Source organism: Carettochelys insculpta, chromosome 1 (genome assembly GCF_033958435.1).
Source record: "Carettochelys insculpta isolate YL-2023 chromosome 1, ASM3395843v1, whole genome shotgun sequence".
In the NCBI taxonomy this organism is placed as follows: Eukaryota; Metazoa; Chordata; order Testudines; family Carettochelyidae; genus Carettochelys; species Carettochelys insculpta.
In genome coordinates this window covers 109,457,434-109,472,940 of record NC_134137.1, presented here as the reverse complement: position 1 = coordinate 109,472,940, position 15,507 = coordinate 109,457,434, and the positions used below count along the sequence as shown (strand labels likewise).

Sequence of the window (15,507 nt, the reverse complement as noted above, 5' to 3'; positions counted from 1 at the left end):
TACTATTTCTTTTGTTTATCATTTTACAGTGAAAAAATATTTGCCATAAAAATAATATGGATTTAGTACTGTATATTTTGTAATCTGTATTTTAATTGAAATCAATACATTTGAAAATGTAGAAAAGGATGTAAATACAACACTTCTTAATTGGTATTCTGTTGTTTAAGTTAGTGTTTAAAACTGCAATTAACCATGATTAATTTTTGAGTTAATCATGTGAGTTAACTGTGTTTACTCGACAGCCTTAACTGTGGTATCTGAGGTGCAACAGTGATGTTAATGACAATAATTCTGACAGCCTCAGATTCTAACACCTGAATATATTATGTGAAAATTGTGTTTAATTGCTCATATTTTGAAATTGGGTTGTTTCAGTTTTTGCAAATTTAATCCAACAGCTACAGTTATTTTAATTAAGTTAGGGTGGCACAACGGGGGGCCTAAAAGAATGTGGTAGCAGGGAATGATCCAGAGTCATACTATGCTAACAAAATAATACAGTGTGGTTTGAACAGTCAGTCTGTGTCTACACTACAAACTAACTTCGAAGTTTCTTACTTCAAAGTTATATTTCAAAGCCAGCAACTTCGAAGTAGAGCATCTACACACGACGTGCACCCTCACTTACTTCAAAGTTGGCTTTCCCCTACTTCGAAGGTAAGAATCTACACACAATTAGCCCCTACTTCAAAGTAAGAGGGCAGGAAATGATGCAGGCATGGGGGTCACATGGCCAACAAGCCCTTCTGGGCTCACAGCTAGCCGACCCCTTAAAGGGCCCTTCCCATCACCCCCACCCTCCACATGCTCAAGGCTGCCAGACTGTGGACAGCAGCAGAGCACGTGCTGGGGAGAAGAGCTGCACACCATGCCCACTCCCACCCTCCCAGAGGACAAGGTCCTCTCCACCCTAGCCAGCCTGCTGGCCATGCTGGTTGCCCTACTCTTCCAGTGGTGCAGCTGTGTCACCCGCACGGGACCCAGCCTGCAGAGGCCCTGGCCACTGCACTGCTTCCCCTCCCCCGGCCCCCTGATCCAGCGCCAGTGGGCCTTCGCCACCAGCACCAAGTGGTGGGACCAGCTGATGCTGGAGTACTGGGACAAGTGGTGGCTGAGGAACTTTCGGATGACCCACCAGACATTCAAAGACCTCTGCCACTGGCTCGCCCCAGTCCTCCAGCACCAGGGCACACGGATGTGGCCAGCACTCCCGGTGTAGAAGACGGTGACCATCATACTATGGAGGATGACCACTACTGAAAGCCACCAATTTGGAATTGGCAAGGCCACCATCGGAGCGGTGATGATTGAGGTAAGTCCAGCCCCCACCATGGACTCACCCTGGGAAAAGGGGTATGGGGCAGGGGGGCCCTGGCAGGAAGGGGACACGGGGCCCATGGTGGGGAGAGGGTGGGGGGGGACCCTCAGTCAGGCATTCATGGACATGTCTCCCTTCCCCCCGCTGGTCATCCAAGCCATCAACAGGGTGCTCCTGCCATGAGTCGTGACCCTGGGGGACCTGGATGCTACTCTCCACAGGTTCATGGACCTGGGCTTCCCCAGTTGTTTTGGAGCTCTGGGTGGGACACACATGGCGATCCAGGCTCCAGACCTCAGCAGGGATGCCTACATTGACAGAAAGGGGTACCATTTGATGGTACTCCAGGCCCTGGTGGACACAAGGGGCCATTTCCTGGATGTGTGCCTGGGGTGGCCAGGCAGCGCCCATGGCTCCGGGTATTCCGAAATTCGTGGCTGAGATGCTGGATGCATGAGGGCATACATGTCTCCCCGCGGCAGCTCCCACTCGGGGACATCATGATGCCCCCTCCGCATCATGGCCGATGCCATGTACCTGCTGCACCTGTAGCTCATATGACCCTATACCGGATGCACCACACCAGCCAAGGACATCTTTAATGGTCGCCTCAACTACGCCAGGAGCACAGTCAAGCGGGTGTTTGGGAGGCTGAAAGGGAGGTTTTGCAGCCTCATCACCAGGCCGGATTTCAGCCTCCCAAACATTCCTGTGGTCATCACTGTTTGCTGTGCCCTCCACCACCTTGTGGAGGGCTGGCAGGAGCCCTTTGTCCAGGGCTGGGCCGTGGACCCAGGGTCCAGCTATGAACAGCCGCCTGCTGCCCCATCCCGTGAGGCACAGAGGGATGGGGTTAGGGTCCAGGATGCCTTGAGCCAGACCTTCACCCAGAGCCTGCCCTGACCCTCCCAGCCACACTCCGCACCACGGGACCCCCATGTCTCCATCCCTCATGCTTCTCCCCTCACCACTCGCCCCCAAGCACCAGGGACTCGGGTGTAGGGTGGGAACAAGAAACTTTACTACTGGGGGAATAAACATGATTGGCAAAGTAAAACAGAACAATATGTGAAACTATTTACAGTGCATGAGGGGAATGGTCCACCGGATGGAGGCGGGGGACTAGGTATGGGGACTGAACTGGGAGGGGGGTGAGGTGGGGGAAAGCTCAGCCACCCATGAGGGGCCAGGGGCTGTGTCAGCCATGGCTGTCCCCTAAAGCCCTGGGTCCAGGGTCCCTTGTGGTGGGGCTGGGACCACAGGTAGGCAGGGCTGGGTTTGGGGTGCTGTGGGCTCAGCCTCTACAGGGTGTGCGAGGGGGGGCCACTGGGGCTGGGCTACGTGTACGCGCCTGAGCCAGCAGCCACTGAGCCAGTTCCAAGCAGGTGGACAGTGACAGGTCCACCGGGAGGTGGATGGCTGAAGGAGAGGTGGCTTCCAAAGGGACGGCTGTGGGAGGGGCAGCTGTCGGAAAGGCGGCTGCAGGGGGCTGGGAGGCTGTAGGCCAGTGGGCGAGGGAGCAGGCGGTTGGGCAAGGCAGCAGCCAAGTTCTTCTTCGAGTGGTCCCCGTGGGTGCTCCACAATAGGTGTCGGGCTCGCCTGGCGCCACAGATTGGAAATCTTCCAGCAGTTTCTCCTGGATCGCGCAAGCGCCAGTGCAGGCCGCTCCCCCACACGCCCCCGGCCACGTGCGCAATCTGGTCCCCGCCAGTTCCTTCTCAACCGCCATCGGCTGCAGACGGAATCCGCTCAGGCTAAGGCCAGAGTCAGATTAGATAGTTGTTTTCTACGTGTAATTTGTTGGTTTTGGTTACTTAAAAAAAAAAAGGAGAGAAAGCAAAGACAAAGAGAATATCAGCAAAAAAAAAAAAGAAAAAAGAGAGGAGCGAAGAAGAGAAGAGTGGACCTGAAGGCCATTTAGGCCGCCCACTGCCCCGCAGGCCAGTGATCGCTATGTGGGGTGGAAAGGCACAGATTAAGTGCTAAGTACCCTATTAACAGTAAAGGACTCACCACAATGGCCTCTTCAGGTTTTAAAAAGTGTGAGTCATGCCGCGAAGCTATGCTGGCCTCCGTTGGGCATAGCGGATGCATCCGCTGCCTGGGGGAATCACAGGTTACCCAGAAGTATTCTCACTGTGCTAAGCTCACAGCCAGGGCCAGGAAGGACAGAGAGATGAGGCTGAAAATGCTCTTGTTCAATAAGGCTCTCCAGCCGGACTTGCCGGAGAAGCCTCACCCAGAAGGGCCCTCTGGGTTGCATAAGAGGAGGGCAGCTTCTCTGACCCCCTCGGTGCAGAAATGGAGGAAACTCTTCCTGGCTCGATCCTTGCCGGCGGGTTCAGCGAGCAGGACGAGCAGCGCACACAGCCCCCAGCCGCATACTCAGGCAAGCGGCAGCGCGGCAGCGCACGTGGCAGAGGCTGAGCCTCTGGTTACACAATAGCCAGCATGCGCGGCGCCCAGAGCTTCAGCGAGGCAAGCGCCAGACCCGGCGGCACCGGCCCCCGCGGCACCAACGGTGCAGGGGCACCAGGCACGGAGCCTGCAGGTGCCGGAGGAAGCTACCCGCGCGGCACCACAGCTGATCGTGCCGAGTGCGGCGCCAACAGCGGGGCCGAGATCCCCGGCACAGGAGAGGGCGGTGCCAGCCCCACAGGGGAGGGGCAAGGCGAAATCAAAAACCCGGCACCGCAGCCCATCTCCGGACAGGGCTGCGCTGCTGTTACCACCAAGCCCTCCCCCTGTGATACACACACCGCACCGAAGGCCTGTGTCTCCACCAGCTTATCCAGAACCTCCTCTGTTCCTCCAACCAATGTCACCATGGCTTGGGCCACCTTCACCATTTCTGGGAGTGGATCCCCTGGAGTACTCTCACAAGCCAGTTTCACCTCTATCTGTGTCATTGCGGAGGTCTCGCTCTCCCAGACATTGGGGGTACACACTCCGTGGGTGGTCCAGGTCTCCATCCCCAGACCCTTGCCCATGCTGCTAAGGTCGTCCTCATCATGCTGGACGCAGACACTGCAGGCCTACATCCAGGGGCAGGTCCCCCCCGGCTGCTCAATACCCCCGTGGACACTCTCGACCGGGGACGGAAACACAGTTGTCACAAGGGGAGTTAGTTTTAGAACCCTGAGACTTTCCTTCACAATCCTCCAGAGAGCAAGTGTATCATCGACCGCAGGAGCCTGAGGGTTCGAGGGAGGTTTACCCCAGTGGTTCCTCCTCATCCTCCCCAGATGAGGCCATGGCCCCCAGGGATGTCTCCCTCCCAGATGACCTTAAACAATTTCAGGAGCTAATTAAAAGGGTAGCTTTCACGCAAGACATTCAAACGGCAGAGGTGCAGGAGAAACATCACAAACTCCTGAAAAATTTGAGACCCCCAGCTTCATCCAAAATTGCTATTCTGCTGGACGAAGCCATTATGGAGTCAGCCACTACCATATGGCAGACTCCGGCCTCTATCCCGCCTACGAACAAGAGAGCGGATAAGAAGTACTTCGTCCCGGCAAAGAGCATGGAGTTCCTCTTTAGTCACCCACAACCAAATTCTTTGGTGGTTGAATCGTCCCAGCAGAGCTCGAAGGCTTCTCAGTACAAATCGGGGGGATCGGACAAAGATGCTAAGAAGCTAGAGCTGTTTGGCAGGAAGGTATATTCCTCTTCCACCCTGCTATTGAGAATGGCAAATTATGCGGCACACCTAGCAAACCATAATTTTGATAATTACTCCAGACGTACTCCCCCCATGGATTCACTTCCGGAAGACAAAAAGCCGGTGTTAAAGGCAATTGTTTAAGAGGGCTACGCAGTATCGCAGATGGGCGTCCAGATTGCCCTGGACGTGGCGGACACGGCGGCACGTTCAACGGCTACAGCAGTGGTCATGCGTAAGAATCCTGGCTCCAGACGTCTGGTATCCCTAGGGACCTACAGGCGAAGATCGTGGACCTTCCCTTTGATATACAAAAGCTGTTTGCAGACTCAACCGACTCGCTCCTCCACTCCAGTAAGGACTTGAGAGCTACACTTAGAACCTTGGGCATTTATACTCCCCCGTACAGGAGGAAAAAATTTTATCCTCAGCAAAGACGCTACGCTTACAACCACAGCATGCTCAATATCAACGGGGCTACGGCCAAGGGCGCCATCAACAGCAGCAACAGTACAGAGCTCCCAGGCGATGTTCTCAACAAAGCCGTACGCCCTAGCGACAGGCCCAAAGGCAAGAAGTTTGACGGGTATGTCGGGGGCTGCACTATCAATACCTCGCTCAATGCCACTCTCATCTCATGTTCCATCATCGCCTCAGACCATTTCACTCCCAATGGCGAAAGATCACCACAGACAAATGGGTGCTGGAGATCATAGCCATGGGTTACACGATCCCCTTCCAGTCGCTTCCACCGACGAAGCCTCCCACCAGGCCTCACCTCAGGGACGCTGCCCACGAGGCGAGGCTCAAGCAGAAGGTGGATCACCTTATGTTCATAGGGGCGGTGGAAAGAGTGCCAGAAGAATTCCAGGGGAAAGGTTTTTATTCACGCTACTTCCTAACAGAGAAGAAAACAGGAGGCTGGAGGCCCATCTTAGATCTTCGGGGCCTCAACCGTTACTTGCACAAGCAACGTTTTCGGATGATCACAGTTGCCTTGATACTCACGGCACTGGACGATGGAGACTGGTTTGCAGCCCTCGACTTACAAGATGCTTACTTTCATATAACAATCCACCCAGCACACAGACGCTTCCTCCGCTTCACGGTCAGCAAGGAGCGCTTCCAGTACAGGGTTCTTCCTTTTGGCTTCTCCTCAGGCCCCAGAGTCTTTACCAAAGCCCTGGCAGTGGTGTCAGCCTACCTGCACAGACAGGGGGTGTTTATTTTCCCATATGTGGACGACTGCCTGCTGAAAGGGACCTCGAAGGCAGAGGTCTTACGCATGATACGCGTCACAGCAGACACGTTTTCTTCACTGGGCCTAGTTATCAACCTCGCAAAGTCAAAGACCGAACCCACGCAAGATATAGAGTTCATAGGAGCACGCATAAACTCTATCACAGCAAGGGTGTACCTACCCAACGCCCGTTTCCGCGCCATCAGTTCGCTGGTGCAAGTCATCACATACAGACCCATGGTGCCGGTCTTAACGTGCTTACAGCTGCTGGGCCACATGGCGGCAGCGACGTTTGTGGTACAGAATGCCAGGTTACACATGCGAAGCCTTCAGCATTGGCTCGCGAGCGTTTACAAACCGGCATCCCACACTGTCCACAGGGTGGTGTCGCCCACGACAGAGGTGCGCAGATCCCTGGCGTGGTGGGAAAACCCCAAGAATCTGCTAGTGGGGGTGCCCTTTCACCAACCACAAATTTCTATTTTTCTTACTACCGACGCCTCCCACATAGGATGGGGAGCGCACATCGGCGACAAGGTGATGCAAGGGCTATGGTCCCCTGCGGAACAGACACTGCACATAAACATACTGGAGCTCAGAGCAGTGTTCAACACCTGCAAACATTTTCGAGATTACCTACATGGCAAAGTAGTCGGGATCAATACCGCCAATACCTCCACTATGTTTTACATCAATCGACGAGGAGCACGATCCCGTGCCCTATGTGCGGAAGCAGTCTGATTGTGGAACTGGTGCATCGCCAACAACATAACGTTGAAAGCCTTGTACTTGCCGAGCGCTCACAACGTGAAAGCAGATCAGCTGAGCAGACACTTCACACTCACGCACAAATGGCAGATCTGCTCCGCTCTGCTACGGCGCATTTTTCGTACATGGGGGTTTTCCCCAGATCGATCTGTTTGCCACCCAGTACAACAAGAAGTGTCCCCCGTACTGCTCCAGGGCAGGAGTGGGGCAGGGGTCCCTAGGGGACGCGTTCATGATTTCATGGAGGGGCCCCCTACTTTACGCGTTCCCCCCCACAGCGCTTATCCACAAGGTTCTGCAGAAAGCCAGAAGGGAGAGAGCTCGCATGATACTCATAGTCCCAAGCTGGGATCGGCAGCAATGGTTTCCCTTGCTTCTGCACATGTCGGACCACCCACCGCTTCCTCTACCGGTGGCGCCGGACTTACTCACGCAGGCTCAGGGGGCCATAGTGTACCCGCACCCTCAGGGTCTGCGTCTACAAGCATGGCTAATCCATGGCTCAGCTCCTTACAGAGCATGTGTACAGAGGGAGTACAACAAGTCCTGGAATGTAGCCGAAGGACCTCCACCAGGAGGACTTACAAGCAGAAATGGACTCAATTTACAGCCTGGTGTTCCACCAAGCAGTTAGCTCCCCTTGACGTTCCTATACCTGTAATACTAGAATACTTATTGGACCTCAAAAGAGGCGGGTCTTCTCTATCCTCACTAAGGGTCCACCTCGCTGCTATATCAGCCTTTCAGCATACAGAGGAAGGGCCCACTGTATTCGCCTATCCTATCGTTACAAGGTTCTTGAAGGGGCTGGTAAACCTGTACCCCCCTTGGAAACCGCTTCCACCATTGTGGAATTTGGACTTGGTGCTCGGCACGCTATCGGGTCCACCTTTCGAACCGTTAGCCACAGTTCCCCTACGTCTCCTTACGATGAAAACAACCTTCCTCCTTGCAATTACGTCAGCCCGCAGGGTGAGGGAGCTCGCAGCAGTGATGGCAATGCCGCCCTGCACAGTATTCTCAAAGGAGGCGATAACCTTAAGGCTGCACCCAGCCTTTGTTCCAAAAGTTTCTTCAGAGTTCCATCTTAACGAACCAATAGTTTTACCCTCGTTTTACCCAAAGCCTCACAGCTCCAGCAAGGAGGCATGCCTGCATCTCCTGGATGTGAGGAGGGCATTGGCCTTCTACATAGACAGAACTAAGTCCTTCTGGAAAACGGACAGGCTTCTAGTCTCTCTCGCTCCCAGGTCAAAAGGAGAAGGTCTCTCTTCACAAAGAATCTGAAAGCACATTGTGTCCTGTATAAAAATGTGCTGCGAGCTTCGAAAGACTCCTTTGCTGGCCCCACCCAGGGCTCACTCCACCAAGGCGGTGGCGGCGTCAACAGCCTTCTTCAAGGGCATCGTGTTAAAAGACATCTGTTGAGCGGCGACCTGGTCATCCTACGACACCTTCGCCAAGCATTATGCCCTACATCGGGTATTCGAAGAGCATACCCATCTGTCGACAGCAGTCCTCTCGGGGGCAAGCTGCACGTAAACTGATTACCCATCTCCTTACTTGGGTTACTGCTGGGTAGTCATCTATTGTGGAGCACCTACGAGGACCACTCGAAGAAGAAAGAGAGGTTACTCACCTGTAGTAACGATGGTTCTTCAAGATGTGTCCCCGTGTGTGCTCCACCACCCACCCATCCTCCCCACTTCGGATCTCTGTCTAGTGTTTTTCAGGAGCATTCGAGGCGATTGGTCAAGGAACTGGCGGGGACCGGATCACGCACGTGGCCGGGGGTGCGCGTGGGAGCGGCGCTTGCCGGCGCATGCGCGATCCAAGAGAAACTGGTGGCAGATTTCCGATCTGCGGCACCGGGTGAGCCCGACACCTATTGTGGAGCACCCACGGGGACACATCTCGAAGAACCATCGTTACTACAGGTGAGTAACTTCTCTGCCTGGGCCACAGCGTCCAGGCTGCCGGCCAGCCGCATCCACACGTCCCCCTCCATCTCCAGCCAGTCTCGGAGCACCCTGGTCATCTCCCGCACAACCACCCACTTGGCGGCTGCCTCCTCGTCCCTCCAGCGTTGTCTGTGGGAGGCCCTGCCGTGGCCAACCTGGGGATGCAGGCTGGGGCAATGGGGTGGCCTGCCAGCTCCCTGTGGTTGTGGCCTGCTCTGTTGGGCTGCGGCGCCTTCCCTACGATAGACCTGTGGAGACAGAAGGGGACAGGGTGAAGGCTTATTAGTGCTGGGTCCCAACCCCTAGGGGGGCCAGGGCCCCCGCTCTGCTGGTCCCCACCCCCGCCCTCCTGCTGCCTGATGGCCCTTGAGCCCTGTGGAATGCCGGGTGCCCAGAGTTTCCCACTTGGTGAGGGTCAGCCCGTGTTCCCTCCCTCTCCTCTATCCCCAGGAGTGTGGGCTGCAGGGCTGTTCAGGGTGGGCCCCATCCCTGGCAACATCTGACTCGTCCCATACATACCAGCTGCGACCTCCCGGGGCTTGGGCAAGGCTCGGCTGGAGGAGGTTCATCTTGGTGTCCTGGAGAGGAGAGTGATAAGGAGGTTCCCGTCGTTGGAGCCCTCATCCTTGTCCTCGGTCTCAGTCGGCTGCTCCCCACGCAGGGGGCTCATGGTGCTGGAGGAGCCTGCCTCATCGTCACTGTCTGCAGAGTGGGGAAGCAGTGGTGTCCACCAGATGCTCTGGGGTGGCCTGCTCCCTCAGCCCCAGGAGCCCGTGCAGCTCCTGGTAGTGAGGGCAGTGGATGGGCTGTGCCCCTGACTGGCTGGCAGCATTGCAGGCCTTGATGCAGGTCTGGTGGAGTTCCTTAATTTTTATCCACATGCTGCTGCCAGGATGGTTGGAGTGGCCTCAGGCAGCGAGGCTGCTGGCCAGCCGGTCAAAGGCCCCTGCATTTCTCTGCCAGGCGCTGGTTTGCCGAAGGACCTCCTCCTCCCACCACAGAGTGAGGAGGTCCTTCAGCTCGTCCTCTGTCCACGAGGTTCTCTTCCTGGCACAGCCCTTGCCCAGGTGCTGTGAGCCCTCAGACTCCTCATCTGGGGCTCCCGAGAGGGGCTGGGGGATCCTGGCATGCCACCATGGTGCTGGGGGTGCAGAGACAGGCTGGTGCGTCAATCAGGGGCAGTCCAAGTGGGAGCTCGTGCTGCCCCTGCATATGACACTGTCTCAGCTTCCTGCCTGGGGTAACTGGGGAGCTCTTTCCTTTAAGGTGGCTAGCAGGGACCACAGAGCCCTGCCTGGGCTGGCCAGAGTATCTCTGTCCTCTGGGGGGTGGGGAGCCTCCTTGGCAGACTCGTTACTTCAAAGAAGGGAGTGCAGAGTGTCTACACACACTGAACTTTGAAGTTAAACTTCGAAGTAAGCCACTACTCCATTCCCAGAAATGGAGCAGTGACTTTAAAGTTAGCCTCCCTTACTTCAAAGTTAATTTCAAAGTAAGGGAAAGCGTGCGTAGACTCTTCATGCTATTTCAAAGTAGCAGCGTCCTTTGAAGTTAACTTGGAAGGAAGTTTGTAGTGTAGACACAGCCTCAGAGAAGCTATGGCTTCTACACAGCTCTTTCAGCTACTTTATGTTTCAGAGAAATTTTGAAGGTGGAATTCCTATGAGTAAGCAAATTCAATCCACTTCAGCGTGGCCCGTAAATAACTAAAAAGACCTTTAATCAGCAAAACCATAAAGTCTTTGTGCACAAGCAAGGGAGCCACATGCATAATGTATGTAGGCATAGCCTTAAACATGGTATTTTCCAAAAGGTTAGGATGGTTGGGTAATTGAAAATATAGCTATTTATTTTGGCACCTGAATGGTAGCCAAGGTCGAGCTTTTTGGAAAATCATTCTCTGGTTGGGGATGCAGAGCTCTTTGTAAAACTAAGCTTGTGGATACTTTAATTTTCAACTGGATTCTTCCTTTGGAATCCTGGCTCACGTAATGTATGTTATATTTGAAGTCTGAGAAAAACAATGATTTCCTCTCATTAACATTTCTTTTTGGACTAGCAATATCTGATATTATGCACTAATTTGAATGAAAACATGCAAAAGCCTCTACTGACTATGTCAGGTGCCAAAATCACAATGGCACTTTCAAAAATTCTGCTCCTGGAAGTACACTAGCAGGGTTGTATGACAACTCCGTTTCTGCCAGTGTCATCAGAAACAGTTTTATTTTTTCATGGTGGCTAACTTCTGGCAGTGTGTTGTCACAAACACTCTAAAATACAGTACCATATCATAATCTTTATCATGTTTACAATAGTTCAGCTTCTGAATAAATACAAAGGTGGCAAAAATTGAGCAATTAAATGGAGTATATGTAATTTTAGTTACAATTATATTATTATTATTATTCAGAATTTAACATGATATTTTATAGAGATTTAGACAATACCATAGTTGTCACAAAGAAGTTTGCAGTTACAGCCTAACAGAATATGAAGAAAATCTAAGTAGGTACGAAAATAAACATAGAGAGATAACACAAATAAAAATTGTGCTTTTTTATATGGTGAGCTCTTTATATAGCATGGGGTTGCTTCTTCAACATAGAGGGGCCACGGAAAGATGCCTTAGATCCATCTTATGCTAACACAATTAAAGATAAGTCTTTTATTTCCTATTATTTCAGGGCGAATCCTCGGAATTTTAATTTTGACAATGTGGGAAATGCCATGTTGGCACTATTTGAAGTTCTTTCATTAAAAGGCTGGGTGGAAGTCAGAGATGTTATTATTCATCGTGTGGGTCCGGTAAGCAAGCGTATCAAATTCTGTTAACGCTTCAAAAGCTGGTGAATTGGTTTTGATGAATAATCATATTTTTCATGTATGTATGCAGATCCATGGAATCTATATTCATGTATTTGTGTTCCTTGGCTGTATGATTGGATTGACCCTTTTTGTCGGCGTTGTCATTGCTAATTTCAATGAAAATAAGGTAATGATTCAGTTATTGTGTCTCACATGGGAATAGTTTCATAATTTGGTGGTAGCTTTAAACATTATATGGTAGATTGTGCTATTGTGTAATAATGAAATGTGCTGTTGCTAATATAAGTAATCACAATTCAAGAAACAAGCTCTTTATGGCCTTAGGATCAGAGTATCTGATAAGAGGTACAGGACCAAATTCAGAAGTTAGGGAAGCAGTTGCAAGTACACTGAGGTATGAATTAAAGAGTAGTCTCAATTTAACGTATAAGCAATGAACAAAGAGAGCAATACATACAGTCCTTCTTTGAGTTCTTTGCTCAAGAAATATGATGTTGAGGTGGAAAGCTCCTAAGACACAGATCTAGAGCCCATGACATGGCTGTCTTTAAATTTTGTGGAGTATTTATCTTTATTTTACTGCCTTTTGTTTTGCCATAATGAAAACTTTCTAATAATCCTCTAGCTTTTATTAATCTTTTATTTTGTAATCCCATCTAAATTAATATTTCCTGTGCTGCATGTTTTTTTGTCCCTAACAGCAAAAGTTAATACGTCTTATATTTATCAGTTTCTTTTACTGTATCACATTTTAGGATGTATCTTCCCAGTGCATCTCTTGGAGACAAAATTCCATAAAGAGATTATGTCCACTACAGAGGGATATAATCTGATTTCATTAGTACAGGTTGAACCTTTAAAATCCCTGACTCTCTGGCCAACAACATCTGTGGTCTGGCACAGCCACGGAAGTTACTGGGCCAGAGACCCCTGGCAAAGGGGAGCCAGGACTGCAGCCAGGAAACAGTGGCCCATGCTGGGCCTGGGGACCACGGGGTGGGGAGCAGGAGCCAGTGCATGGCCAGAAAAGGAAGTCTGGGGACCTGCAGGTGATGGCCAGGAAGTGTCCAGGGTTGGCTAACAGGAAGTGGCTGGCAGCTGAGAAAATAGTCTGGAAATGGAGCTGGGGGCCAAAAGGAGATCATTGACCTCCCTGCATCTGGCAAAAGCCCTGATCTGGGACCACTTAGGTCCCAAGGGCACAGCCTGCCATACTTATACTGCCACTTGTCTGTTTGACTCCATTTTTCAAAATCTACACATTCCAACACAAGCCATCCAGATTGTACCCTTGCTCACACTGACTGTATGGTTAAGAGTTTCCTAGGCAAAGTTTGTGTGTGCCTGTGAGGGAATCTGTGATGTTTGTCTTTAAAAGCTCTCTGTTGCCTTCCCAGCTTCAAACCCTTTGTATGAGATTTTGCAACTCTGTGATGCTGAAAAGATCGTACTATGTTGTAAAATTATTTAAAATATTTTTGTTTGTACTACGCTATTAAAATGCTGATGTGGGTGCTCTTTAGTCCTACCTATCCTGAAGTCTTATCTGCATTTCTTAGGCTTCCTGTATGGACAATATTGGAGACTCATGAAATATGCTTATTTCATTTAATTCATACTAAAAGCATAGGAAGTGTGGCTGTAGTGGATTTGTAGAAGGCTTGTTCTGTGACAAGCTAGAGCAGTGCTGACAAGCTAATACCTTGCTGCAGGATTTTCTGCAGCAAACTCCAGACAGCGTCGACCACTGTTCAAAACCATGCTCCCCACCAAAGAGCGTTCAGTCAAATGGAAGACCTTCTGCAGAGTTTCTCTACCTGCACTGGGTGGCTGCTACAAAGAGCAACAATGGAGCTTACTGAGTGAATCCCAGAAACTCACAGGGTTTGTCTACAGTTGCCCCCAACTTCAAAGGGGGCATGGTAATCAAGATGATGGGAGATTATTAGTGAAGTGCTGCAGTGAATGTGCAGCACTTCATTAGGCTAATTCTCCCCCGCAGCGACTTCGAAGTGCTGGCATGCCGGGTAGCCACGGGCACTTTGAAGTGCCTTAACTCCTCAACATTTTGGGAAGTAAAGGCACTTTGAAGTAGCACAGGCACTTTCAAGTGCTCGCAGCTACATGCATGCTGGCACTTTGAAGTCTGACACTTCGAAGTTGCCACGGGAGAGAATTAGCCTAATGAAGTACTGCATAAGCATTGCAACACTTCATTAGTAATCTCCCATCACCCTGATTATCATGCCCCCTTCAAAGCTGGGGGCAAGTGTAGACCCAGCCACAGTTAGTGCATCTGGAAATCTTCTTGAGTACAGGGGCTGATACTTTGACCCCTTTATCCAAATACTTCGTCATTCAAGGAGAGATTGAATATGTACCAAGACAAGTTGCTGTTTTCATGTGCACAACATCGAAATGCTTAAGTTTTTATATGACAACAGCCTCTCGTTTTCCTTTGTTAAGGGTACAGCTTTACTGACTGTAGATCAGAGGCGGTGGGAAGATCTAAAGAGCAGACTGAAGATAGCTCAACCTCTTCATCTCCCACCTCGTCCAGGTATCAAAGATATTCTGATTTCATTCATGTTGAGCCCTAGTGTTCATAATTCCCTGGGAGTCTAAGATTCAAATTAAAATTGTAATCATTAGGCCACTAGGAGGTTATGCATAGGTTAATGTGGAAACAGGCTCCAACTACAGATCTCTGCACACGGCTATTAAAATCAACCTAAAAACGTTGTGCTTCAATGGTTTGGGGATAAGCCTTAATGAAAAAATGAATTTTAAATGAAATATATTTGCACTTGCCTGTTATTGATATGAATTTAATGTATTATCTTGACGGCAGTTGAATGATGCACTTGCTTTACCACTACCAAAGCCTTCATGCAACATTGGTGTTTGGTATTTGAAATTACATGTTCAGAAGTACTATTTGATATGTGAAACTGATGCAGAAAATTAGAAATGTATTTCAAAACTAGGCAAGGATTAAGTTAACCCTAACAAACAAAAAATGTCAAGAAATGTGAAGGTAAAAATACCACTGTGTGCTGTTTAATTCTTCCTGTTTAACTCCTTCTTTTTCAGATAATGATGGCTTTAGAGCAAAAATGTATGATATAACGCAGCATCCATTTTTTAAGAGAACTATTGCTGTGCTTGTTCTGGCCCAGTCTGTGTTGCTTTCAGTGAAGGTATTCTGTTTCTTCTTGAGCCTTGTAATAGTGATAGAATGAATGTGCTTATCATTTTGAAATAGTGAACTGTACATAAAGCCATAGCTAGTAATGAACTGCTGGAAATATTTCTAAATACAATGTGCCAGATCCTCAACTGGTGTAAATCAGTGCAGTTTTTTTAAAGTCTCTGGAGCCTCCACCACTTCATAGCAATTAAAAATCTGGCCCACTATATTTAATGTCTCATTTAATGGCAAATCCATAGAAAAGGAGAGATGCACCCACCTGCCATTCCCATCTGAATGTGTTGTTCAGTTTAAATATAGAATCTATGCCAACAATAGGCATTGAAATAAAAATCAAAGTGGTAAATAGATTTTATATCTGTTTTATGACCCACTACCTTTGTTCCATTTCAGTGGGATGTTGAAGATCCGGTGACTGTGCCTTTAGCAACAATGTCTGTTGTTTTCACCTTCATTTTTGTCCTAGAGGTATGGTAATGTATTTAATTGTTTATCCAGATTCAGACTAAGTTA

At 50.1% G+C, this 15,507-nt stretch overlaps 1 protein-coding gene across 4 annotated transcripts in view; it reads left to right on the top strand.

Annotated features, from left to right (window-relative positions):
- The window catches only part of NALCN (sodium leak channel, non-selective), a 398,131-nt gene that overhangs the window by 359,122 nt on the left and 23,502 nt on the right, over nt 1–15,507 (top strand). For all 4 annotated transcript variants that reach the window (XM_074983150.1, XM_074983148.1, XM_074983149.1 and 1 more), the window contains 5 exons: nt 11,642–11,762; nt 11,851–11,949; nt 14,250–14,343; nt 14,877–14,983; nt 15,388–15,462. In XM_074983150.1, coding sequence (XP_074839251.1) covers nt 11,642–11,762; nt 11,851–11,949; nt 14,250–14,343; nt 14,877–14,983; nt 15,388–15,462 — 496 coding nt within the window. The remainder of the gene's footprint in view (nt 1–11,641; nt 11,763–11,850; nt 11,950–14,249; nt 14,344–14,876; nt 14,984–15,387; nt 15,463–15,507) is intronic.